Here is a 27,801-nt window from a genome sequence, read left to right as displayed (position 1 = left end):
ATAGTTTCTAGTTGAGTGAACATGAACATCAGATACTGTATGTAGTTCAATAGTATAGGCACAGTCCTGAATTCTATGTGACTTTGACATTTTAAATGAGAATACGGGAAAGAAGAGACTAGGTAGCTCCTGAATGGAGCCTCTTGTCTTAATCTTTTACCCTGCTCCTCAGTCTGCATTGGCCTATAGACGGATAAGGTTTTAATCGTGTACTGTAGGAGCGCGCTAGCCTCACACCCTGACCATCACATAGAATGTTTACATTTATTTAGTCCCTTTTCTCTCCCTGTTCCTTCTTCAAGACAAGTAGAAAGCTGCCGTTGGAGACAGCCAATTAGAAGAGCCTATGAAGTCACCGCTGAACAGAAGTAAACAGTCCCAGTGTGAGGCAAAGCAAAGCTTCCCACAGTAGGCAAGGGGCACCACCGACCTTTGGTCTGTTTTCCACCCTGTTTGCTGTATGAGAAACTCGGCGATGGTATTGGCTACTCTTAAACTTAAATTGTCGAAACTGGTTTGCTGAGACAAAGGTCGCGGGAAAACTCATGCACAGAAATCAAAAGGCAAGACGGTAAGCTACATTGTTAAAGTGCGTTACAGTCAGAAAGGCTGAAATGTTCATTTAGGGGTTAGGCAGGGATAACCCCCTGAGGAAAACAAATGGAGAGAGGAGAGAGGCCGGTGTTTAGATAGGATGGGAACAACAGAGTCTTTCTGCCTTCCCCGTAGTGTTCAGTCAAAAACACCACCACCAAGACTGTTTTCATGGAAGAATGATTTTTTTCTTTAACCTCACCATTGTGTATGTGTTCTAGGAGTTTTAATGTGGTGTCTTCTTTATCATGATCTTGTGAAGAAATCAGATTCTTATGTTTATAAATTAAACTACATTTTCAGGAAAGGTGAAGTGTCCTGCCATAAAACTAGGATTTGAAACCAGACAAATGGCTGCATGTGAAGAAGCGAACAGAAGGAGGGGGTGGGGTCTGACAAGCTCCCACGTGCTCTTCTGCCGCTCTTTCTCTGCCCTTAGCCATTTTTCCTTCACTTCGTCTTTGACTCCTAAACCTACCATTCCTACCTTCCGCATTTTGGACTTTGTCATTTCCCTTTCACTTCCTAGATCCCTTTGGTCTGTTTTTCTTTTCTTTTCTTTTCTTTCTTTCTTTCTTTCTTTCTTTTTCCCTTGTCTTTTTTTTTAAATCATTCTCCCCAGCTCCTTTCAAACTGGAAAGAAGGTCAAGCAGGCATCAACAGTGCACAGGTCTGAGTGTCACCGGACTCCACTCTTCTTCAGCTGGGGATCCTTGAACCTTAGGCTCCCATCTGCAGATTCAGACTCTAGAAAACCTTGTGGGGTGAACCCTTTCTAAGAGCCTTGGGATGGGGATGTGGGAGTCTGGTTCAGAGCAAGAAGAATGGACTCACACCTGCCTCCCCTCTCCAGCACTGTTAAATGACATCATTTAGAATTTTTTGAGTATAAATATTAAAATATATTTTCCATTTATCTTTTCTTTCTACTTTCTAGATGTCAAATTGCTCAAGGGAGGCAACCTCTCTTTGTGAATTCCAGTGATTAACAAATGTCAAACAGTTGCTGTTATAACCCAGTCTTGAGTCTCCAGTGTAACATTGGTGGGTTATAAATTTAGAACAAATTTACATGAAAGGTCGTTTGCTTCGAGAGAATGGAGATCTACTGCTTTTGATTAAAAGTGGGGCACCAACCACCCTGTCAGGGAGGACTTCGGAGATAGTCCTAGCCCACCCCCAATACCACTTCCTGGTGCTCACTAATGATTCCCAGGCAGCAAAACATGGTGAGACCCCAAAAGAGCCATGGAGGGTCCATCGGCACTGCCTTGAATCGTACTGTGCACGGTACAGACTGTCACTCAGACTTCCCCAAAAGGAATAGGAAGTCATTGAAGGCCATGTGCCCACAGCTAGTGCAGGAGCATGTCTGCTCAGAAAGTCTAAAGTGGGAAGTATTGGTAAACAGAGGCACGGCTCACAACTACTGAAGCACACTCTCATAAAACTGTAAAAGCACAGCTCACATTGCTATTGATTGGGCTCAATAAAAACAATAGACACCAGCTTAAATACTAACCCCCCCCCCCCTGATTCTTCACAGCGTGCTTAATGGATGATGCACACCTGACTTGACTGGCTAGTGGGGAACCCTTTGGGCCTTCCCTTTGCTTCTCCTCACAACTTCCTTGGAGTTATTTCAACACGGCCTCCCTTCCAACCCTTTCCTTTCCATTTGATCACTGGAGAATAAAGTAGGCAGATTTTGATGGTTACTCCAGTGTTCGGAACCTAGTTCATAGCCTGCCGTGCCTAATAAATGTGTTCTTGGCAGAGAATCTCAGGAGCTTCACCAACAGCATGCGTGTCCGTTTGTTTAAGGTGCATGAAGGAGGAGATCATTCTAACAAAGTCTTCCAACTGTCCCGTAAACGCTCCTCCCCTCAGCAGAGCGCATGAATGCAGTTACTGTTATCCCACTCCATCGTGCCTTTGAAATGTCAACCAGGCGGGACTTAGGACTTCAGTGTTCGTATTCCTTCTGATGTTTCCACCTTTGAGAAGCGATACTTTAATGGCCTTGCCAACTCATTTTAAAAATGCAATCAAATCTCTTATGAGTCTTGGATTTATGTGTTCAGTATTTCCCACCAAAACCCAATCCATTTTCTTTTGGAAAATGATACGGTCTAGAAAAAGTATTTTGTTATGAGACCAATCTGCATGCGATTAAGATGTCTTGCTCATTTCTGAGAGATATTCTGAGGTCTATCAACTCTGTGCCAAGTTAACTACTAACTTAATCTGGAAATCAGTCACGCATCTTCAACCAGCCTTCGCTGTTTGGTTGAACTATGTCTAAGGAATCTGGCAATATTGGTTCCCAGACAAAGAACCAATATTATTCCTTAAGCTTAATAAGTGTGAGGCTATGAGAGGCAGCACCTTCCAACAAGCTTTCTCCTCTTCCTTTGCTGGTCTTGTATCATACCTCAATCTTTCCAATACTCATTCTGAACCTGGTCAGACACAGTGACCCCTAGAAGTGGGAGGGAAGAGTGTGTACAGCCGGCAGACCATGACGACCTCATGGATTTTAATGATGCTAATCTAGAGTTTCCTTTCCATCTATTTGAAAACAAACCTCTTATGGGATGAATCACAAGTAAATCAGGTGGCAATTGGACATGATATCTGAATTGCGGATTCTCATGCCTTAGTAGAAAAGGAAAAAACAAACAAACACGGTAGCAGAATTTAGGGAACGTAGCTAGTGCTGGAGGACTTTATGCTAATTGCACAAGAGCGACAGCAATAGTGACTCACATCTCCTCAGAGAATGTAAAGTCCTCTTGAATCTTGGCAGGGGGAAGGGCTCCTAAAGTGATGGAAAGTGCTGGAGGAGTGTAAGGGTGGCTACAGAGAACTCAAGGATGTGTAGATGGGATAGCCCCAAATTCTAGGTGACTAAGGCAGTGATGGGCGAAAAGGCAGGATGATAGTCTTCTCCTTATGTAGATGGTGTACAGAAAAGGTAGATGTATTTACATTTTAGTTTATTCCAGTTTCTTCTCAAAGGGCATAACTTGTGATCCTTCTGTAGGTCATGGTGAAGAAAGGGAGTGAAACGCAGAGCAAGCACACTGAACAGATAGAGAGTTTCAATTTCTAAAATAAAGTTCACAGAATTTGTTCAATTAGTCCGGTTCCAAAGAAACGCTGGAAAATGGCAAAAGGTAGTGCCTATTAGCATACCAAAGTGCAGGCTGAAGGCTGGCCGAAGGCTCATTCAGGTCCTGGAGCTGCTCTCAGTTCTCACAATGGCCCTTACCCTAAACTCCTCCAGCTCTTGGCCTTCCCTCCTGCAGCTTCTCCTTCCTATAGACAACCCTGCTGTTTCAGTCTTGTGCTTTCCTTTGCTCTTTCTTTTTGTCTTCCTCTCTTGGTCCTCCTCTATTACTCCCCTCCTCCACAGCCCTGTTCTACCACCACCATGGCCAGGCCCAATGTTTAGTTTACTATTTTCTCTCCCTACTCTGGACTCTTCCAGAAGCCTCTGGATATTCTCTCTCTCTCTCTCTCTCTCTCTCTCTCTCTCTCTCTCTCTCTCTCTCTCTCTCTCTCCAATAAAGACTGTCCCCTTAAACCATACCTTGGAGGAATGATGTTCTCATTTTATACAAAGTCTATGCAATGACTTTAGTATCAAAGAACCAAAAACCAGCAGCACATTCCTCTGCTGCCCTTGTGCTGATGCCACTCTGTGGCTTAGATACATGGTCTACTGCTCTGGGTTCAGATCTGCCCCCGCCAGCAGGGACCCAGTTATTCAGGGTTCCGAAGGAGCGCTACCCTTGGGCCAAATGGGGGGCGAGAGAAGACCAAGCAAGATTCTATTGTCAAGGTCTCGTTTATTGGGGTGAACGTTACAGCTTTTCAGGCTTTCAGGTAGGGGGAGTGTCCTTTGGGGGAGATGAGGGTATAGGCAGTGATAGCAGGAGGCAAAGAGGTCAGGCGGTAGACGATGAGGTCAGGCGGTGGAGACACCGGGTGTTGGCTCAGGAGATGACTGGTATCTGCTTGAGCTGAGGCATCCCTTGAATGTTATCTTCCTGTGCCGTAAATTCATGGGAGAGGCTTTCATTCAACAATCTTAAGACTTTATGGCAGTCATCTTAGGGGTGAATATCTGTGGCCAAACAGCCCAGAGTCACCTAGCCACTTTGAGCTATGCAGTCAAAAAGTGGCCAGGCCCAAATCCAGTATGGCTCACTACACAGATCCAAACGTAAAACAGCAACTATACCACATCTAAGTATGAAGGATTGTGAGAAATCAAGGTGTATTTTGGGGCAAAGGGCACTTCCAGTGTTTATAGGAACATGCTAGAACCCCTGGTTCTCTGGTCATATTCAATTTCAGGGAGAAAGAGCCCCACACCAACTTCTCTTTTTTTCTACGGCTGTCCCAGTTATCTGCATATTGGACAGATCAGCATTCCAACTTCTCAAACCTGTGCACACACATTCCTTTCATGGCTGAAGGATTCAGCAGATGCCTATGGATTGGCTGGACCTTATAATCAAAAGCAGCTCACTAAAGATACTATTGCTGAAACCTTGACTCTTTCACTGTTGCAATCAACTTAAAAGTGTTCAGTGAAGCAATTTAAATTTCATTGTAAATATTCTTAGTAAAGTTGACGGTAAAGAAAAGTGTGATGAATCCAGTTGCTGGGCAGAGTGCCAAGGGTGCTTATGCTGGATTTCGTGAAACATGACCTTGCAGAGTGCATGGTTACAAGTGTGTGATATGTGACCTTACCCTGACACACCCGTCTACACTGTGATCGTGTTCTTCTACATACTCTCACCTTTCCCTTCCAAACATCTACTCTAGCTCCTCTCTTGCACCTCTAACTGTCCTCGGTGGTTTGAGAATGGCCTCCATAGGCTCCTATGTTTAAGTGCTTGGTCCCTAATGATTTAGGGAAGATTTTGAAGGTGGGGCCTCGTTGGAGGAGGTAAGGGACTGAAGGGTGGGCTTCAAGGCTTCAAAAGGTCCTGCCCAGGTCCAGGCTCTCCCTCCCTGCCTGCGACTTGTGGATCAGATGTGAGTCCTTAGCTACTGCTCCAGCACCATGGCTGCCTGCAGCCGTCCTTCCCACAGTGATGAACATGACTCACTTTCTAACACTGTAAGCAACGCACCAAGTAAATGCTAAGTTGCTTGAGTCACAGAGTCTCTCACAGCAGTAGAACAGTAACTAAGACACCCTTCTTTTCCGTCCCCCGTACATCCCATTTCTTCTCTGAGTTGAACACTTCTTATCCAGTTAACCTAGCCAAATGCACTGGTCACGGTCTGAGTCTCTTGTTTCCTCTTTTCTCCTTAGTGTGCCTTGACTGCAGAACCTTGAAGTGCACACAAGGAATCATGAAAAGGATGCAACTTCAGCTCCGTTGTAAAAACTACTTTTCTTTCTTTCTTTCTTTCTTTCTTTCTTTCTTTCTTTCTTTCTTAATCTTGATTTGTTAAGACAACAATCTTTGATTTGTAGGTGGCATCCCAACCTGGCCAGAGACTGCTTTTTACTTTGCAATACAAAGACAATACCTTCGTGTATGGGACTATTAAAACTTTAACTGCTAGCACACTCAAATATAGTCAGCTCCAGTTGTCTCAAATGTTTCTAGTGCGGATATTGACGTAAACTGTCACAGGACCATTACTGAGAACAAACTTTAATGTTTTACATGATCAACTTTTGAGTTACAATGAACCCTGTTTTACAATTGGAACCTTGGGCATGTACCTCAGCGGCATGGTATTGACTTAGACTGTGCAAAGCTCTGGGCTTGATTCACAGTACCACACACTCAAAAATAAAAAAAAAAAATCTCTAAGCCAAAATACTATCTTGAAATAAGTCGTTGTTCTGAGTCTTGAAAGCACCTGCACTCTTTTCGAATGTCTCTGGGAGCCAGCGCCGCTGGGCTGAACCAGTACCATTCAGCCCTGATATCACTGTGCCAAGGCGAAAGGTGGCTTTGAAGTGACATTGGCTGAGATCCAAATAGGATTTAGAAACCTGAGCACAGCAGAAATGGGTCATGAGCCTAAGAACCTCTGTGAAATCTCCCTGCTGATCTGTGGCCTTTAGCGTCTCTCTCTTGAGAATGAAAACTTGAACAAGAAAGTAACTAAGTTCAAAGGTCTTTTCTGAAGTCTGATTAGAATAAATATTTCAAATATAAGCTCTAAGAAGCAAAAGAAGGACACGGGGGAGCAGCAATATTCTAACTGGTTTACATGATAGAAAAGATTATAATTCATATGTACCTCTCCTTGGTATCACTTGATAGATAACCTTTGATTGGCTTCATTCCTGTATAGAGCTACTTGGCATTTTTCCAGACCTACAATTTGACCCAGATCCTAGAAATAAGAAATTAATACAGAAGGGAATAACACAAAATCTCCACAAAGAAATTTGCGACCTACAGCCTATTTCTCAGCACTAATGGTCTCCAGGGAGTATAAACCAATCCGTCTCAATTTTTCCTGGCAGTTCTTGAAAACCTGATACTAAGGCTAAGGAAAGAAAAATCAAAGTTTGTGATGCACATTCACTCCTAGTCTCACTCTAAATGTTACTAATCAGATGGCTTTGGTGTTCTTTCTTCTATCAGGATATAAATCATGACTGCACCAGGAGCTCTGCCCATTTAGAATTCCACAGCTCTTGACAGTTCTTTTATTACAACTCCCAAGTGTAGGGTGTCAAGGTTCCAAGACCTTGAGAGAGAGAGCAGGTTACCGCTCCAGGGTGTCCAAGGGTGTCCCAGACCTTTGGCCCTCAGGCCTCTGACGCTTCTCGCACTAACACTGCCTGTGCTATGTCTGCACTCTTGGCTGTCACCCTGCTCTCTTGCCTGCTCTGAGGTTTTCTCTGCCTTGACACTGCATTGTTACATTTGCCAGTGACTGTCTGGTTCTGCTCTTTCTGTATCTCAGCGTGTCTGGTTGCCATTCACAGGATGGTCTCCTCATACACAACCATAAGCCAACCATAGAAGACCTCCATGTTACCTTTACACCAGTGAAGGCCTGATTTGTTGCTCTCTAAGAGTCCCTTGCTAGGCCACATGAACAAGTACTCCCCCTTTGGCCTGGGTGGAAGTGGCGGCAGGGAAAGTTTTGTGCAAGCTGGTTAGAAGTGTTGTGCCAGGGCCTTCAAGGTACCAATGATGTTATGGATATAGTTGTCATATCATGTCATTGTCAATACAGCCATGTGATTTAAATACTGCAGTGTAAACCAAGACAAAGAAGAAATAACAGCAAGACAATCAAACTCACAGATCGCTCATGGTGAGGCCCACTCTGTCATTGTTCATGGTGTGAGCCTAGTGCTATCGAAGTTCCTGACTAAAACAGATTTAGACATAAACAGTTGTGACTCCATATTCCCTGGTTTGGAAAAGGGCACATCAACTGGGGACAGAAGCAATCATTTGAGATGACTCCCATGAGTGCTACTGAGAGAAAGAAGAAGTAACATCTGTGAGACGACAGAAGAGCCAGAGGTCATGCAGAGGTCACCACACAGAAAGCCATGCTCACTTTTCTGAAGAGATGGTTCAGCAAGGATGGATCTGGAGACTTCTGAATTGATTGTGTAAATAGCAGGTGCAACAATGACTATTTCCAGAAAAGATTTTATTTCTTTTTTTTTCTTTACCTATCACTATTTTTTTTTATTAACAAGTATTACTTATTTACATTTCGAGTGTTATTCCCTTTCCCGGTTTACGGGCCAACATCTCGCTAACCCCTCCCCCTCCCCTTCTTAATGGGTGTTCCCCTTCCCACCCTCCCCCCATTGCCGCCCTCCCCCCATCAATCACCTTCACTGGGGGTTCAGTCTTAGCAGGACCCAGGGCTTCCCCTTCCACTGGTGCTCTTACTAGGATATTCATTGCTACCTATGAGGTCAGAGTCCAGGGTCAGTCCATGTATAGTCTTTAGGTAGTGGCTTAGTCCCTGGAAGCTCTGGTTGCTTGGCATTGTTGTACATATGGGGTCTCGAGCCCCTTCAAGCTCTTTCAGTCCTTTCTCTGATTCCTTCAACAGGGGTCCTATTCTCAGTTCAGTGGTTTGCTGCTGGCATTCGCCTCTGTATTTGCTTTGTATTTGCTCTGTATTCTGGCTGTGTCTCTCAGGAGTGATCTGCATCCGGCTCCTGTCGGCCTGCACGTCTTTGCTTCATCCATCTTGTCTAATTGGATGGCTGTATATGCGTGGGCCACATGTGGGGCAGGCTCTGAATGGGTGTTCCTTCTGTGTCTGTTTTAATCTTTGCCTCTCTCTTCCCTGCCAAGGGTATTCTTGTTCCCCTTTTAAAGAAGGAGTGAAGCATTCACATTTTGATCATCCGTCTTGAGTTTCATGTGTTCTAGGCATCTAGGGTAATTCAAGCATTTGGGCTAATAGCCACTTATCAATGAGTGCATACCATGTGTGTTTTTCTGTGATTGGGTTACCTCACTCAGGATGATATTTTCCAGTTCCGACCATTTGCCTACGAATTTCATAAAGTCATTGTTTTTGATAGCTGAGTAATATTCCATTGTGTAGATGTACCTCATTTTCTGTATCCATTCCTCTCTTAAAGGGCATCTGGGTTCTTTCCAGCTTCTGGCTATTATAAATAAGGCTGCGATGAACATAGTGGAGCACGTGTCTTTTTTATATGTTGGGGCATCTTTTGGGTATATGCCCAAGAGAGGTATAGCTGGATCCTCAGGCAGTTCAATGTCCAATTTTCTGAAGAACCTCCAGACTGATTTCCGGAATGGTTGTACCAGTCTGCAATCCCACCAACAATGGAGGAGTGTTCCTCTTTCTCTGCATCCTCGCCAGCATCTGCTGTCACCTGAGTTTTGTTTTGTTTTGTTTTTTTTTAATTAACTTGAGTATTTCTTATATACATTTCGAGTGTTATTCCCTTTCCCAGTTTCCGGGCAAACATCCCCCCCTCCCCTTCTTTATGGGTGTTCCCCTCCCCATCCTCCCCCCCTTGCCGCCCTCCCCCCAACAATCTAGTCCACTGGGGATTCAGTCTTAGCAGGACCCAGGGCTTCCCCTTCCACTGGTGCTCTTACTAGGATATTCATTCCTACCTTTGAGGTCAGAGTCCAGGGTCAGTCCATGTATAGTCTTTGGGTAATGGCTTAGTTCCTGGAAGCTCTGGTTGGTTGGCATTGTTGTTCATATGGGGTCTCGAGCCCCTTCAAGCTCTTCCAGTTCTTTCTCTGATTCCTTCAATGGGGGTCCTATTCTCAATTCAGTGGTTTGCTGCTGGCATACGCCTCTGTGTTTGCTGTATTCTGGCTGTGTCTCTCGGGAGCAATCTACATCCAGCTCCTGTCGGCCTGCACTTCTTTGCTTCATCCATCTTGTCTAATTGGGTGGCTGTATATGCATGGGCCACATGTGGGGCAGGCTCTGAATGGGTGTTCCTTCAGTCTCTGTTTTAATCTTTGCCTATTCCCTATTTGCCTATTTCTCTCTATTCCCTGCCAAGGGTATTCTTGTTCCCCTTTTAAAGAAGGAGTGAAGCATTCACATTTTGATCATCCGTCTTGAGTTTCATGTGTTCTAGGCATCTAGGGTAATTCAAGCATTTGGGCTAATAGCCACTTATCAATGAGTGCATACCATGTGTGTTTTTCTGTGATTGGGTTACCTCACTCAGGATGATATTTTCCAGTTCCGACCATTTGCCTACGAATTTCATAAAGTCATTGTTTTTGATAGCTGAGTAATATTCCATTGTGTAGATGTACCACATTTTCTGTATCCATTCCTCTGTTGAAGGGCATCTGGGTTCTTTCCAGCTTCTGGCTATTATAAATAAGGCTGCGATGAACATAGTGGAGCACGTGTCTTTTTTATATGTTGGGGCATCTTTTGGGTATATGCCCAAGAGAGGTATAGCTGGATCCTCAGGCAGTTCAATGTCCAATTTTCTGAAGAACCTCCAGACTGATTTCCAGAAAGGTTGTACCAGTCTGCAATCCCACCAACAATGGAGGAGTGTTCCTCTTTCTCCACATCCTCACAAGCATCTGCTGTCACCTGAGTTTTTGATCTTAGCCATTCTCACTGGTGTGAGGTGAAATCTCAGGGTTGTTTTGATTTGCATTTCCCTTATGACTAAAGATGTTGAACATTTCTTTAGGTGTTTCTCAGCCATTCGGCATTCCTCAGCTGTGAATTCTTTGTTTAGCTCTGAACCTCATTTTTTAATAGGGTTATTTGTCTCCCTGCGGTCTAACTTCTTGAGTTCTTTGTATATTTTGGATATAAGGCCTCTATCTGTTGTAGGATTGGTAAAGATCTTTCCCCAATCTATTGGTTGCCGTTTTGTCCTAACCACAGTGTCCTTTGCCTTACAGAAGCTTTGCAGTTTTATGAGATCCCATTTGTCGATTCTTGATCTTAGAGCATAAGCCATTGGTGTTTTGTTCAGGAAATTTTTTCCAGTGCCCATGGGTTCCAGATGCTTCCCTAGTTTTTCTTCTATTAGTTTGAGTGTACCTGGTTTGATGTGGAGGTCCTTGATCCACTTGGACTTAAGCTTTTGAACCCCATTTTTAATAGGGTTATTTGTGTCCCTGAGGTCTATCTTCTTGAGTTCTTTGTATGTTTTGGATATAAGCCCTCTATCTGTTGTAGGATTGGTAAAGATCTTTTCCCAATCTGTTGGTTGTCATTTTGTCCCAACCACAGTGTCCTTTGCCTTACAGAAGCTTTGCAGTTTTATGAGATCCCATTTGTCGATTCTTGATCTTAGAGCATAGGCCATTGGTGTTTTTTTCAGGAAATTTTCTCCAGTGCCCATGTGTTCGAGATGCTTCCCCACCTTTTCAACTAAAAGTCATCAAAAAAGATAAGGAAGGACACTTCATATTCATCAAAGGAAAAATCCACCAAGATGAACTCTCAATCCTAAATATCTATGCCCCAAATACAAGGGCACCTACATACGTGAAAGAAACCTTACTAAAGCTCAAAACACACATTGCACCTCACACAATAATAGTAGGGGATTTCAACACCCCATTCTCATCAATGGACAGATCATGGAAACAGAAATTAAACAGAGACGTAGACAGACTAAGAGAAGTCATGAACCAAATGGACTTAACAGATATTTATAGAACATTCTATCCTAAAGCAAAAGGAGATTTCATTTCAAATAGACTTAAGCTTGAGTTACAGCTCAGCCTTAGTTACCAGAGGTTTCTCAGAGCTGCAGTTTCCTTATCTCAAAGCAAGGTGCAGTGAACTCTATGCCGCTAGGTTATCATGAGGGCAGCAGATGGACTGCATGGTAACTGGTTCCTCTGTGCAGCCAGGAATGGTAGCGGCTGAGGGAGAGAGAATATGATGTTGACCTGATGACACGGCTTGGGGGTGTTCAGCCACACGTTGTGACTATCAGTCTCTGATGTGCTACCTGACCATCGGAATGTATGAGTAGATGTGCCCTGGGTACAGGTGAATGCTTGAGTTTCTGCCCCACCTGGGCCTGTAACACCATTGCTAATACTCTGTGTTTCTGAGTTTCTTGTCTCTGTTTTAGTTAGTGAGCTTTGATTCACTACGGCAAACTGTAGCTCATCGCCAGACTGAAGATACTCACCATTGACTATCCACACCAAAGCATGTACCCTTTCGCAGCCATGTGTCAACATCCCTAAGGCTCTTTGCTCACATATTTTCCGCCAATCGTCTTCTTCTGTCTGTGAGATCGCTACCATATGGCATCTCTGCTCATTTCAGCGCTGCATTTTTAAAAATAAGTCAGTCTTTATAAATGTCACAGATGAGTCCTAGAAAAAGATTCTGTCGATGACCTGATCAATCTCCCAGTCACCATAGCAGATAGGATCTTTAGATTTTTGCTACCACCTAGAATGAATCGTTACATAAGTTTTCTTAGACACAAGAAGGGTTCCACCCCATCCCCATCTTCTCCTTAGGTACTCAAGACTACACAAACACTTTTATTCTCCAGTTAATGATTCTAATGTGTCTGGGAGTATTGTCTATTATGACAAACTTTTAGAAAACATTGTATACATGATTTGCTTGCTTAAAAATTGAAATGGATTTTTATTTCATTTCTGCAAGGTTTAAAAACAGCTTATTGTTAAATCAAGATGGCAAGTAAAAATAAGGCTACCGTATCCGGGGGAAATAAATAAATTTTACACACCTGAGCTCAGTGGATTACAGCATTTAAGCAACATACTAGTTCCAAAGCTTTCTGGATGTCAGAGTGCAAAAAAGTTACATAGAAGTGCTCCTCAATTCACAGCCTGGTTTGTCATAGTCCATCATAAGGTGAACACACATTTAATGCATCTAAGCTGCCAAACATCACAGCCTAACTTGTGATAATCTGCCCAAAGCACTTATGTTAGCCTGTGTTTGGGCAAATCTTGTACTACAAAGACTAATATATAATGGAATGGTAATGGATAACTTGTGTAATCCATTAAATATTATATTTAGGTTGAAAACCATTTGGTTGTTGTTGTTTTCGTTTTTTTTTTTTTTAAGTCAAATTGGGATCTGCCTACTTTAAAAAAAAACACATTTTAACCTATACAGTTTTCAAATAGGAATTCATTATAAAATGATCTAAATAAGTTATCTATTCATACCACTCTTAGCATCCTACCAGATTCATAGTGAACACCATAGTGTTTTTCACAAATTACCACTTTAATTAGTAAGGGTGCAAAACCTATGCTAAGAAATCAATTCCTGGGAGAATAGTTTTGAACTTGTAAATTTTTACTCTGTGCCAGAGAGAGAGAGAGAGAGAGAGAGAGAGAGAGAGAGAGAGAGAGAGAGAGAGAGAGAGTGCTGTGTATATTAGTACACTGATGTGCATGTTTGTATGCATGTGTGGAGGCCAGAAGAGGGCATCAGATGTCCTTCTAAATCACTTTTTGCCTATCCTCTTGAGACCAGGTCTTTTCCTGAACCTGAAACTCATGTTTTCTAGGCTGGGCCTCTGAGTGTCTCTGCCTCACTCAGATCTGGGATGGACATATTAGGTGCATGTGCAACATTAGTGTGCATGGTCAAACATTAGTCCTCCTGGGTGTACAGCAAGTGACTTAACAACAGAAACAGCATTCGAACACAATGTACTTTTCAGGTATATACAGTTTTATTTTGTGTGTGATTCATGTGTGTGCTCAGATGTATGTGTGGTATGTTCATGTATGTGTTCACATGTGTTCAGGTGCATTGTGTACACCTATGCACATGTGTGTGCGCATATGTGTGTGGAGACCCAAAGTTGATGTTAGGTATCTTCCTTGATTTTGCTCTATTTTATTTAGGTAGTGTCTCTTGCTGAATCTGAACCTTACCCATTCATCTAATCTAATTAGCATTTCAAGGTATTCCCTCTCTCTGGCTCCTACATAGTAGGATCACAGAAGGTAATCCCATCTGCAGGCTTTTGACATGGATTCTGAAGATCTGATCTACGGTCCTCATTCTTCTGTGGCAAGTAGAACCACTGAATCATCTCCCAGCCCTCATTAGAAATTTATTGGTAAGAAAGAAATACACTATTCTGACGTGTTTTACTAATACCTTACTCTCTAAATAAATAGAAAACAACTTATATATACATATATGTATGAGAGAGAATTACGTAGATATTAGAATATTGTATAAAAAGTAATATCATTGTTTTCTGCAATACTTCTAAATAGGTACTGTATCACATTAAGTTAATGTGTTTCTCTGAGGTGTTCAAGTGGAGCAGTCGAGAGAGCTTTAATGTGACCTCTGCTCTGTTCCCACTGGCCTCACTTGTCTAACCTGGGTTGACAATGTTGTTGAACTCTGATATGGATTCTCAAGGCTAGAGACCACAGTCTGTGAGCACAGCTGTCTTTATTTGCTTTGACTCACCAAAGAGTTCCACCAAAAGAATATTTTTTTACTTGACTTTGACTAATACTTTACAGTTACATGGTCTTTTTTCTGAGATCAATGTTGAAGCCTGACTGAAGCTACTACTGAAAGGAATCCTAAAGTTAATGCCCATTGAGTTGTTCTGTTATCTAAAGTCCCTCAATGTGAAGTATTTACGACACTGCCTTTCCTGTATGTGAACTGACTCTGTCTTCAGAAAGGGATTGAATAAATTGGCTAGCCCTGAAAACCCTGTGCAAAAAAATTGGGGGAAAGCAATAGAATACGAAAGGGTGAGAGAGGAGATGAGTGTTTCAGAAGAACTAATAGGTTCTCATAAAGTTTTGAAGGTTCAATATATAATTAGTTAAATATACAAGTACAAATAGGAAAAGGCTTAACCCCAAAGATATTAAGAAGTTTAAAGGAAAGATTAATCCCTTTGGCCTAATTTATTTCAAAGTGTGCTTCATGTATCAATGGGATCTTCATTTGGAGCTCTTTCGAAGTAAATTGTAGACTGTGTTAGATACTCTCTATCTATTAGTATTCTGTACCTTTTCATTCCAGATCATTTCTACTAGAGGAATGGTATTTGAGACAGAAAAATTAATATTAATCATGATCAAAACTTTGTTACAGAAATAAAGACTTGGGAGACAGTTGATGTCTTAGTTAGGGTTTTATTGATCAATACAAGTTTTATAAAGGACAACATTTAATTGGGACTGGTTTACAGGTTCAGAGGTTCAATTCATTATCATCAAGGCAGGAGCTTGGCAGCATCCGGGCAGGTATGTTGCAGGAGGAGCTGAGTTCTACATCTTTATCCTAAGGAAGCCAAGAATAGACTGAACATCCGCAGGCAGCTAAGAGGGTCTCCAAGTCCACCCCCACAGTAACACACTTCCTCCAACATGGCCACACGTTCTAAATAGTGCCACTCCTATGGTCAAGCATATGCAAACCCTCACATTCCACTCTCTGGCTTCCAAAGGCCTGTTTAAGCACAAGAGTCTATGGAGGCTATACTTAAACATAGTATAATAAAAAAGTACATTTAGTTCAACTTCCAAAGTCCCCATAGTTTATAGCAGTAACAACGTTAAAAGTCCAAAGTTCGGAGTTGGGGATTTAGCTCAGTGGTAGAGCACTTTCCTAGCAAGCGCAAGGCCCTGGGTTAGGTCCCCAGCTCTGAAAAAAAAAAAGAAAGAAAGAAAGAAAAAAGAAAAAAAAGTCCAAAGTTCAGTCTCTTCTGAGGTCCATCCAATCAGTTACCTGTATTCCCCGAATTAAGGCAGGCAACCAGGTGGGCAAACTTCAAACTCCGCCATCTCCATGTCTGATGTCAAAGTGGTCTTCAGACCTTCAACTCCCTTTTCATCTTTGTTAGCTACAACAAATTTGTTTCTCTTGAGGTGGTTTCACTCCCTGTTTGCAGCGTTCCTCAGCAGATAGCCCGTGACTCTGGTATCTTTAACATCTTTGGGTCTCCATGGGAGCTTCAATGTTACAGCTTGCTTCAGTGTCTGGGATCCATACATGATCCTCCAAAGGGCGGCCCTTTCACTTCTCCAGCTCTGCCCTCTGTAGCAGTTTAACTTCAGGTTGATCCACATTACACTGTTGCTGCTGTTGTTCTTGGTGATCATCCCATGGTACTGGGGTCTCCAGTACACTGGGGTCTTGCGTTGCATCTGGGCTTCACCAGTAGCCTCTCCTAGGCTCTCTTCTTGGTGCCAAGCCTCAACTCCTTTGCCTGACCCCTTCAGTCCTGGGTCGTCAATTGCAACTGAGGCTGCACCTTCACCAATGGCCTTCCATGGCCTCTCACAGTGTCCAGCCTCAGCTGCTTTTCATGACCCCTTCATGCCTTCAAAACCAGTACCACCTGGGTGACTCTTACACATTATCAAGCCCAGCCACAGCACAAGGTACAACCTTGGCATCTCTGGAACACAGCTCTCAAAAAAAAAAAAAAAAAAAAAAACTTCCCAAAGATTTTGATTTTGCCTCAGTGATGCTGGTCTCTTTCTTAGGTCCAGCTAACCAGCATCAATTGTCCCAGCAGTCTCCTTCTCTCCTCTTATATAAAGCCAGAGAAACATGGCCAAAGCTGCTGATTTCTGCTGCTTGCAGAAGCTGAAACATGGACCCCCTTATTCTATTACATTATCACTAGCTTCCTCTTTTCTAACTCCTTCACTGCCTAAAGTTGGCTGACCTGGATTTTTTTTTTTTTCTTTTCTTTTTTTCGGAGCTGGGGACCGAACCCAGGGCCTTGCGCTTGCTAGGCAAGCGCTCTACCACTGAGCTAAATCCACAACCCCTTGACCTGGATCTTGATCTGTAGATTGACCTTGAATTTAGAGATCTGTATGCCTGTCTCCTAGGATTAAAGGTTTGCATTAAGTTGCCTGGCACTAACCTAGCTGGGTGGGTTCTTGTCCCAAGGTCATTACTTCCTTAAGTCAGTTTATTATCCTTGAACAAAGAATTCAGTTCCATTTCACTTCCAGGTGTCCCTTTAATACCCGAACCATATATTTTGTATTTCTCCTTTTTCAACTTTCCTTTTTTCATTAAAATGCTCTTCATGAGACTTAATCAGGAAACAAAATCTATGATGGGCATTTCTGAGACTTCCTTTGTCAATGCAATTAATCTGAGTCTTTTCACCTTAGCCTCAGGCAGACTCCTCAAACAAGGGCAAAAAGCAGCCACATTCTTCACCAAAATACCACAAAAGCAGTCTTTACAGCACATACTGAAATTCTCCTCTGAAACCTCTTGAACCCGGCCTGCACAATTCAAATCACTCTCAGTAACAAAGACTTCTGCATTCCTACTAAGATAGCCCATTAAGCCCCATTTAAAGCGCTCCACTACTTTCCAAATCCAAAATCCCAAAATCCACATTCTTCCAAACAAAAGCATGGTCAGGCCTATCGTAACAATGCCCCACTCCTGGTACTTAACTTCTGTCTTAGTTAGGGTTTTATTGCTGTGAGCATATGATCAATGCAAATTTTATAAAGGACAAACATTTAATTGACGCTGGCTCACAGGTTCAGAGGTTCAATCCATTATCACCAAGGTGGGAGCATGGCAGCATCAAGACAGGTATGGTGCAGGAGGAACTGAGTTCTACATGTTCATCCTAAAGAAGCCAGGAACCAACTGAGCATCCCCAGGCAGCTAAAAGGGTCTGCAAGCCCACCCCTACAGTGACACATTTCCTCCAACAAGGCTACACCTTCAAATAGTGCCACTTCCTGGGCCAAGCATATGCAAACCCTCACAGTTGGTAAAGTGTGTGCTATACAAGCATGAGACCTGAGTTTGACCTTCAGTAACTAAGTACAAACAAAGAGACTTGCTGACACACACTTGAAATCTCAGCTCTGGGGAGGTAGAGACAGGCAGATCCCTATGGTTCACTGGTTCTTGACTCATATCTAATGGAGGAGAGCTCCAGGTTCAGTGGAAGACCTTGTCTTAAAAAATATGGAGACAGGGCTGGAGAGATGGCTCAGAGGTTAAGAGCACTGACTGCTCTTCCAAAGGACCTGAGTTCAATTCCCAGCAACCACATGGTGGCTCACAACCATCTGTAATGGAATCTGATGCCCTCTTCTGGTATGTCTGACAGCTACAGTGTACTCGTATACATGAAATAAATAATTCTTAAAAAAAAAAAAAGTACAGAGATAGATTGAAAAAGACACTGGATGGTTGGGGATTTAGCTCAGCGGTAGAGTGCTTGCCTAGAAAGTGCAAGGCCCTGGGATCGGTCCTCAGCTCCGGAAAAAAAAGAAAGAAAAAAAAAAACCAAAAAAAAAAAATCTCCAATGGTCTGGATAAGATGTATTAAAAGTACATGTGAAATATCACAGGAAAAACATTTTAAAAAAAGAAAGAAAGAAAAAGACACTGGATTCCAAACACTGACATGTACACACACACACACACACACACACACACACACATACACACACAAGTCCTCATGGACATCAAATTATAGTACCAATGACAGGAAAGAGAGTTTATCGAACAGAGTTCGTAAAACTGAAAATGGTCAGCTGAACGTATATAATTGGTCTCCTATCTGGCATAACTGCTTACTATGACATCTAGGAAATGCAAAGATGAACCAAATACACTCAAGGAATTGAGTAAAACTTTCACTGGCTGTGGCTGGAAGGCAATTGAGTTCCTAGGTGAGGCACATGAGTGCAGGCATCGCCAGCACCAGGTGGAAGAGCATGGCCCAGTGATCAAGCGGATTAAAGGCAAGAAAGAACACTTCGTGCACATCATCATAGTGAGCTGAAAGCGGCACTGAGGATAGCAGTGTGCCCTGACATCAAGGACACTGCACCTAAAACCTGACAAGATTATACACATGCAGAGAAGTCATTCAGACACAATAAACCTCATTTCTTTACCAGAAAGTCTGTGTTCTCAACAGTCAGGACTTTTCATTAGGATTAAGTAACACCAAGTATATGTAAGAGTAATGTAAATTATTAAACTGTAAAATTTTTACTATGTACATGTTTATTAGATTTCGCCTATTAATGAGTTTTGGTATTTACCATGTTTTGTGTAGTCCAGTAGCTATGGATGAGATGTGCTCCATCAATCCAATCTGGTTGTAAATTCACTTTTTAAAATTTCTTCTTAAAAAAATGCCGACTCATCCTTCAAACATGTCCTGACTTACTACAGCCCTTTCTTGCAGAACCAAGTTTCAGTTTTCTTCAGGGCTTTGAATCGAGACTACTTGCTGGCCCTTTGAGAATGCAATGCCAACATCCTAATTTATTTTCAATTAGTGGTTAATTTACTTTAAAATGTGTTACCAATATTTCCCAGTCCTAAGTGTTTCCCAGAGCAGCCACGCACGAGTATTGGGAACCCACCTCGTTTCTCTTTTGTGGAGCAGTAATAGGTCAATAAAATATTAATTTGCCTATTCAGAGCAAACTATCAGAGAGAATATTTGAGGCTGCTGAGACCTCAGCAGCCTTCTGTGGCCAACCAAAAACACTGATCATTTCCTCCTCAACAAACTCTAGAACACAAACAAAGGCATCTGCTTAAAGGATTCAAGTTTGGTTAGTCTCCAGTAAGCAATAGCAGCATTCCTGTTCAACTGACTGGAAGCCAGGAACTGAAAACAAACAAAAGATGCTTCTACTTCTAGTCCCCAGTCTAATCATTTGTACCTCCATTGTATTAAGTTATTAATATTTCTAGTAACAAAGCCAATAGGATACTTTCTTCTTCATTTTGACATCATTAAAAGACAAATAATGTCTTTAAATAAAATTTTCATGTATTCATTTCCAGCTAGAATTTTCTTATTTATTGCAAATCTAAAATAAATACCTGAATACTAAGAAATTGACAAACCTAATGTGCGATGCTACAAAGGCACAATCTTAAGAAATCATTAAAAGCAATAAAACACTATTATTATTGTGTTAGAATAAGAAGGGATGGAAAATTATTGTAAAAATAAATCTTGGAGACGGTGCCTATTTTAAGGCCTTCTGTCTATTTTGGTTAAGTCAGTATGGACAAGGAGACTAATGGACAATCTGCAAACAGAACTACAAATGAGTCCGACATACTTAAGTACACCCTGAATCAACCAACTGTAGTAAAATGTAAATATGAATTTGTAATCCAGAAATATGGGCAAAGACTGGTTATAACCTATAACCTGTTGCAATTAAACAAAGTCACAGTCATATTTGAATTAAGGCACAAAGAAGTCAGTCATATGTTTGAATTCATAATCGAATTTTCTATTCAGAGCAGAATGTCTCCATCCTTTCTCTGGAATGAATGTAAAAACAGAGAAATACATTTTCTGGCTTAAGAGGACGGGAAAGGATCAGCAACCAGGGAGAAGGGAGACAGGGAGATGGTTCAGTGGGTAAATGAGTCTACCATGCAAATCTGACAACCTGACAATCAGAGTCTAATCCATCTCTAGAGAAGGACAAAGAAGAGAGGGGGGCTGTTAGCGTTCTGTCCACAGTTACCTGGCAACAGCTAGGTATGCCTGACACTATAAAAGGGGCTGCTTGCCCCCTCCTCACTTTCTTGCTCTCTCGCTCTTACCCTCTTCCCCCTTTGTCCCTTCTCTCCCCATTCCCCTCCCCATTTCTCTCCAAGTACTTATGGCCGGCCTCTACTCCTCTCTCTCTCTCTCTCTCTCTCTCTCTCTCTCTCTCTCTCTCTCTCTCACACACACACACACACACACACACACACACACACACACACACACCTACTACCCTCTTAACTCCCCTCCCCATGCTGTGAATAAACTTTATTATATACTATATGGCTGGTCTCTCAGGGGGAAGAAATGTTTCAGAATGGATCTGCTGAGGCACCCCTTTTCCTCATACCTCACCACACTTCCATAGAACATAATTCCCCCCTCCCTTTATCTTTTATAGACACATCAGAGAGGGCATCATAGAAAGTTACTTTGGTCAGTGATCAATGTACAATGAATATATGCAAATTACAAAACAACAGTAATGACTAAAGAATCAAGGATCCTAAGAGCTGGAGAAATAGCTCAGTGCTTAAGAGCTCTATCTACTATTTCAGAAGACATCGGTTTAATTCCCAGCATCCTTACAGCAGCTCATAAGGTCTGTAACTCAAGTTCCAGATGATCTAGTGCCCTCTTCTGGCTTCCACAGGCACCGGGAACCAATCATGTATTTTGTACAGACAGACATGCTGACACTTGTTTAAAATGTACCAAATACCCTACTACTCCTGTCTTATCTAAACTTTGCTGGCCTTGCCAAATCTCCCAGTACCTTCTCACCTTCAGGTCAGTGGCACCTCCCAGCTGCCACTTTCTAGGTCAGTTTTGTGACTGCTCAGAAAATACCGATTAGCAAGGCTAACAAACAGAAAAGACAGGAAGAGGAAAGGAAAATGGAGGAAGGGAGAAAACAGCGGTAATAGTGAAAAACCACAGGCCACAGAGCTCCCAGCATTGCCTAAGGAGAAAGGACAGAGCCATACAGAAACCACTGCTGCGGCTCCCGCTAACCCAAGACAGAAGCCAGGTTACCGCCATGCATTATTTTCCACCTAAACAAGGGTCCAGGGACATCAGCTATTACATATTGGGGCTGGAAGACAGACTTCAAAACTAGCAAAAAAAGCTGAAAGAAGAGAGGACAGGGGTCCACAAAGAGCATTAGAGAAACAGCTATGGTGAATTCAGAGGGAAGTGAACTGCGTCAGCTGAGACAAAAGTGTGCATGGGAACTGGCCAGGCAAAGACTAGAGAATGAGCTTCTCGGGCAGAACAAATGGATTCAGTAAACATCCACATGGAAGGATAGTGCTACCAGAGAAGCGACGTAGCTCAGACTCTAGGGGAGTGTAGATAGGGAGGAAGGTGGATGGGACCTTTAAGACACTCCAAGGTCTAACAGGTCAAAGCCAATACAGCAGGAGTCACTGAAATTATAACCAAATAACTCACCAATGACTCTCATTCACGTATAAATTTACTTCTAAACTAGAAGCAATTGAGATAATTAAGACTAGATGATGATACTAAGGATTTTGCAAGGACCCTCAGACCCCACTGTGAATTTAACTATCATTATTATTGTAAATGAGCCTCCCTGTCCTGAAAATGACCTTTGAACTTCCTCATATGAACCTAAGTCTATGGCTTACTTTTTTCTCATGGAAATGGACCTTTGAAATTCTTCTGGGGATTGGAGAGAGGGAAGTGTAAATACATAGAATATCCAAGAAAAAGAAAATTAAAAAAATAGCCAATCTCAAGAAGATATAGACCTCACAGTTTCAGTCACACAGCAGTTAATGGGATATTACATTCATAGAGACAGAGGATACAGTTGTAACTGCAGGGAGTTAAAGACAGCAGGGGAACGAAGCAATAGTGGCTTTAACATCTTAAGGGAAGGCCATGTTTTGTAGACAAACAGGGCCTTCTGAATTGTGGTAGTAGTCACACAATACACGCGTGTGCGCACACACACAACCACGTATGAATCGAGATCTCTAAATAATCTTTATTGATTTTGCCAATGTCCATGTTATTGTAGTGTATCCATGTGAGGATTCACAGAGTGGGAGGCTGAGGGGTACTTCTCTGTATATTTATGTGCAAGTCCAGTGAGCCTCCTCGGTCATTAGAGAAATGAAAATCAAAACTACTTTGTGGTGTCATATTAAACCCATTGGGGGGGGGGAGAAACTCTCCTGGTTGTTTGGACTTTTAAAATGCTTGTTACCGTTTAGAAGCTTTAGAAGTTTAACTCTCAAACCTCTACTCAGCAGACATTTCATCTCTGATATGGAGAAAGAAACATGTATTAACATGTATTGTTTGTATGGCACTGAGAATTTAACTTGGAGCCTTATGCATGCATTCCAGCAAAGAGCAACAGTTCCTTATGTTTTTGTACACAGGTACACCTTCGTTCAGAGTTAATTCAATGTTCTTACTATTCTGATTACAAAAGAAAAATTCCAATCACAGGATTCACTGTGCCTTTATTCCTGAATGGATTCACCAGATTATGCCACTGTGTCCTTCACAAGGAATTTCAAACGTGGACGGTGGTGTGGCTCTCTCGAAGCCTTATGCTTCTTGCTGTAAGGAACACAGAAGAACAGGTCAGTCTTAGTATTTTAAAATGTAACCCCATGGACTTCGATGAAAGGAAAATTAAAAGCTTAAAAATGTACAACAAAGAGAAACATCAGTTAAAAGCCCTCTGAAGACTCCCTTTAAAGAATATCGCCGGTCGTGTGTGATCACTGAAGCCCTTGTGTGGAGGCCAGAGTGTGAGTGAGAGCTCAGGCTTGACTGGTTTTGACCTAGGTTTACCATTTACTGGAAGATACGAGGCAATCCCTCAATGTGATTTTTCAGTTCTTTATAAAATGTTTAAGAATATCACCAGCAGTCTAAGATTCCTGGGCAAATTTAAAATGCTTGTATTTTTAATTTTTAAATATCACAAATACCTTTAAATATAGAATATTTAAATATAGAATATTTAAATTCAGATTCTATGGCTCTACTATGTTAGTGTGGACAAACACCCCCACAAGCACTCAAGGAAGATTAACATCTCAACATCTTAGCATGTCAAACCCACAGGATCTTAACATCACATTTATTTTTACAGAAGAGTGTAAATTAGAAATACTGCTTTCGAAAAAATTGCTCTTGGTCTTATAGAATGCTTGTCTTCCTTTTGGTCTACTGTTTCCTTTCAACGTCTTTGAAAAGTTTTCATTTAGAGTGGAAGCTAATGGAAAGAGTTATGAAACCTGCTCTCCAGCAGAAGGCCAGATCCAAAAACAAACAAACAAACAAACAAACCCAAAACCATAATGAATTCTGAGGAAGGAAGTCATGGTTTCTACCACAGGTCAGGCAGTGTGTCTGGGTCTGGCCTTGCAGACTGACAGTATCAGATGAAAAGATCAGTTTTCTGATGCAGAGCCAAGGAGTCATGGGGAGGGGGAAGGTGGGAGGAGAAGGGAAAAGCCCAACAAATGACCCCACACACTTCTTTAATGAACTCAATACTGGCCTGTCTGCTTTTCCTACTGCCACCCACTCTGCAGGAGCCTCTCACCCTTTCACCACCTTTCTTTATCCTCATAGTTTACAGACAGAGCAGTCAAGGTTCCAACACTATAAACCGCTTGTCTAAGATTGTTTAAAGAGAACATTTGCAGTTTGTAGTGAATTATCATAATCTGGGACATGGGTATAGAAAAAGGAGGTGCCGAGGAGGCAAGCTAAGGGGGTGATCCTAGCTTTTTAAGGGGTGTGTGCAGGACACTCAGTTTGACCTGTAGGGTCACTTCTGAGTTGAAAGCTCCTTGAAATAAAAAAGGTGAAACCCCCTGAGGTGTTGTGCAGATGATCCATTACCACAAAAACAAGTTCCTCTGGTAGGTCCTTGATATTATCTGATCATGGTTCCGGCTTTTATCCCGGACCTAACAGCACTGTGTGGACCTGAGAACATTTTTAGGGAAGCAGCTCCCTGAGCTCAGAGGCACAATAAAAAGAAACATTTACACAACTATTATACACCTGATAGAAGCTTCTTTTAACGGAGCCTTTCCTAAATAATTAATCCAACCTCATTATTTCATTGTTGTTGGTTTTTTTTTTTTTTTTTGTAGAAAATATGCACCATTTATGCCTCATTGACCGCTATTTTGTTTGCTTCCTGACTGCAAAATTTCTGGCAGTTTGGGAGAACAGAAAGGAGGGTGGGGAAAGGCTGCTGAACTCTGATTGGGAGGTTCCATTCTCATCCACAGTGCAAGCATTGCAGAATTTAAGCTTTCAGAAAGGTTTTCGGATGGTTCAGTGCTCTTGTAAGACAGAAGCCAACAATAACAAAGTACAACTTCAGGCTGGCTGGTGACTCTTCAGGGAAGGCACTTGAAGGCAGAGTGTAGCCTTCACAACTGACCTCTGAGAGTTGTCCTCTAACTTCTACACACGCTCCTTGGCATACACATGCCTGCATTCATGCACACTCACACAAAATAAGTAAATGTTAAAAAAATAAAAATCAGAGAAGAGTACATTTATTAGCCCCTCTTTTATATATATACTTTTAGACTGAACTTCTGTAACAGTTTTGAGGTTGCCCCTATGTCATATCCTGCTTCCTTAATTGTGGGCTGTTCTTCCGAGCGACCCCTTCAGTATGCTCTACTCCCACGGTAAGCACGGGGCTCACCAGGGGCAAAATCATTCAGGAAGCATGACGATGAACTGCCTTGACACCGAGGGAAAGCAAGTTTAAATTGGATTCCAGTTCCTGGAAAATCAGAGGCCAGAAACAGACAGTACTTTTCTGGTTTTAAGAACGTTGGTCTTTGTTCTGTGAAGGTCTGGCACACGTGTGCCTGCACTCAAAAATGCTCGCCGGAAGCCTGGTGTCCAGGGCCGGTTTCCTGAAATGCCACTTCTGTATCCGTTGATTAGAACTCGACTACAGACTCAGGACTCTTGAGCACAGTTTTGTGTTCCACTTCTCATTTACTCTGTGAATGTTATGCAGCAAATGAGCCAAGAGATGGGACGATGGTGCCACACTTCTGTAAACGAAGTGCTCAGGACAGAAACAGACAGAGGGAGGATCTGGGGGAGGGGAAGTCGCTGTGTTCCAGAGCATCGGGTCCCCTAGTCAGTTGATCTCTTGCCTCCTACAAACCCCAAAGAATTCACTTATCATGATCCCCATGTCTAACACACCCTGGCTCCTCTTCCTGATACTCTTTTCCTCAACAATAAATAGTCCACCGTTACTAAGACCTTGAGCCTCACAACCTCAGTGACAACTTTGTTTTAGCTTCCAGGGTATTTGGCCAGTACCAAATGACCAACAGTCAGAAGTGCTGAGATGGCCCCTGCCAGGGAAAAAGGCTGGATTGGACTTATTAAGTGAAAAACAACTCTCTGGTTAATAAAATAAATTTATTATAACAAATTTCTCAATTAACTTATGTAATTATTTATTGCCTCTAACTTATCTGCTTGGTCTCATCTTTACTGGAAAGTGTCCGTTAAGGTCAAAGTCTGGAAAACTACGAACAATGTTTCCAGATGAGCTCCTGTGGTTTGCGCATTGCAAATAAATCATTTTATCACAACAAAAAAACACTGGAGGGAAATGCTTGTGCGTCACCACGGGTTTACTTAAACCACTTGAGACTGTCAGCTGGTTTCTCCAGGCTGAGCTTACGGTGCCCAGGGATTGGAAACTATTCCATCTTCTATCCCAGGTATCAAAATGATGTGAGGTTCCTGACTTCTCTTGTGTGCTACTCAAGGACCCTTAAGGAGCCCAGTTCATTTCTCACATGATTCTTTTCATCATGTTTCTTAAAAGGATGCCAGTATTGCTTCTTTAGAGAACATACCCTTATGCACTCTTATAAATCTCAGGATTGAAGCCTAAACACAGAAATAGTAAAACGCACACACCACACACACACACACAAGCCAGTTTTAATTATATAATGACTCCAGGTGAACTCTTGTTAAGGTGTGTGTGTGTGTGTGTGTGTGTGTGTGTGTGTGTGTGTATGAAAACACATGTGAATGAACAATAATATTCATCCTAATTATCAATTAAGAATAACCAACATGCAGCACGGCAAGATACCAACAAAAGAAATTGTTACTCTTAGCTTTTGCCCTACTTTCCATGTGTAATACTTGCACAACAACAAAAGGATGTTTTAAGTATGAAAGAGGTGTTAGAAGATTGCTGAATCTGAACATTTAACATTAGTGACAGATTGGGAAACATAGTTTATGGATCTGCTTCTAAATATGTTCTATGCCCTTCCACATTGTGGCACAGACACCTGCAAGCACCATTTAAATGCATGGCGATACTCACAGACCTAAGGTATTCCCAGAAGGACGGGCTAAGGGATTGTATTTGGAGATGGCACATTTAGGATTGAGCAGCTCTCGTCTGGGAAGTAGGAAAGCGTAGAGATTCAAAACTCAGCTTAGAGTCTGTCTTCCAACACACTTCCCAGTCATGAGGTTTACCATTCCTGTAAAGTGCTTGCAATTTTGCCAGAACCACAGTGAGAACTTGAAACATGTTAGACGTTATCCTGTATTCAAACTTCAAGGCTATCTAAAAAGCCAGACTCTCGGGAATAAATCACATCAGCTGCAGTAGAAGATGCATCCCTTTTCCCAGGAGATGAGAGGGGCCACAGTCACTAGAGAAAATGCCACACTGTTACTATGGAAACACCCATGCTCTGCTCCTAAAAGTAGCTTCACAGTTACACTAGAGTGTGACAAGCATTTTATAATAATAATAATAATAATAATAATAATAATAATAATAATAATAATAATAATAATAAAAACTAGAAATAAAACAAAATTCCAAAAGGCAGAGAGAATCTAGTTTACACAATTTACACCACAGATGTTTATTCCAGAAATGAGTACATTTTCTACATTCATACTGCCACTTAAATTACTATTTTGGATATTCCAGTATTTCCCATCATCAGAAAGCTAACATGAGATTTGCATTACAATAACAAAATATGAAAAGTTAGCATTTTAATGTGAATTTAATTAGTTTAAGAAGGAATTTTACTTACAAAGTAAATGGAATGCTTACTGTTAACATTAATACTTAA

General features: G+C 42.0%; 1 protein-coding gene and 1 long non-coding RNA gene across 3 annotated transcripts in view; one reads left to right on the top strand and one right to left on the bottom strand.

Annotated features, from left to right (window-relative positions):
• Nucleotides 1–284: 284 nt before the first annotated feature.
• On the top strand, nt 285–26,111 carry LOC120102836 (uncharacterized). The gene is made up of 4 exons (XR_015620153.1): nt 285–571; nt 21,033–21,233; nt 23,050–23,256; nt 25,974–26,111. It is a non-coding gene; the product is annotated as an uncharacterized LOC120102836 (long non-coding RNA).
• Tmem64 (transmembrane protein 64) overlaps nt 23,117–27,801 on the bottom strand; it is a 46,352-nt gene continuing 41,667 nt past the window's right edge. For both annotated transcript variants that reach the window (XM_087551190.1, XM_087551191.1), the window contains one exon: nt 23,117–23,233. In XM_087551190.1, coding sequence (XP_087407316.1) covers nt 23,187–23,233 — 47 coding nt within the window. In that variant the 3' untranslated portion in view covers nt 23,117–23,186. The remainder of the gene's footprint in view (nt 23,234–27,801) is intronic.

The sequence above is a fragment of the Rattus norvegicus genome, chromosome 5 (genome assembly GCF_021556685.1).
Source record: "Rattus norvegicus strain SHRSP/BbbUtx chromosome 5, alternate assembly SHRSP_T2T, whole genome shotgun sequence".
Lineage (NCBI taxonomy): Eukaryota > Metazoa > Chordata > Mammalia > Rodentia > Muridae > Rattus > Rattus norvegicus.
Note: the sequence above shows the minus strand (reverse complement) of the source record. Positions and strands in the feature narration are given on the sequence as shown.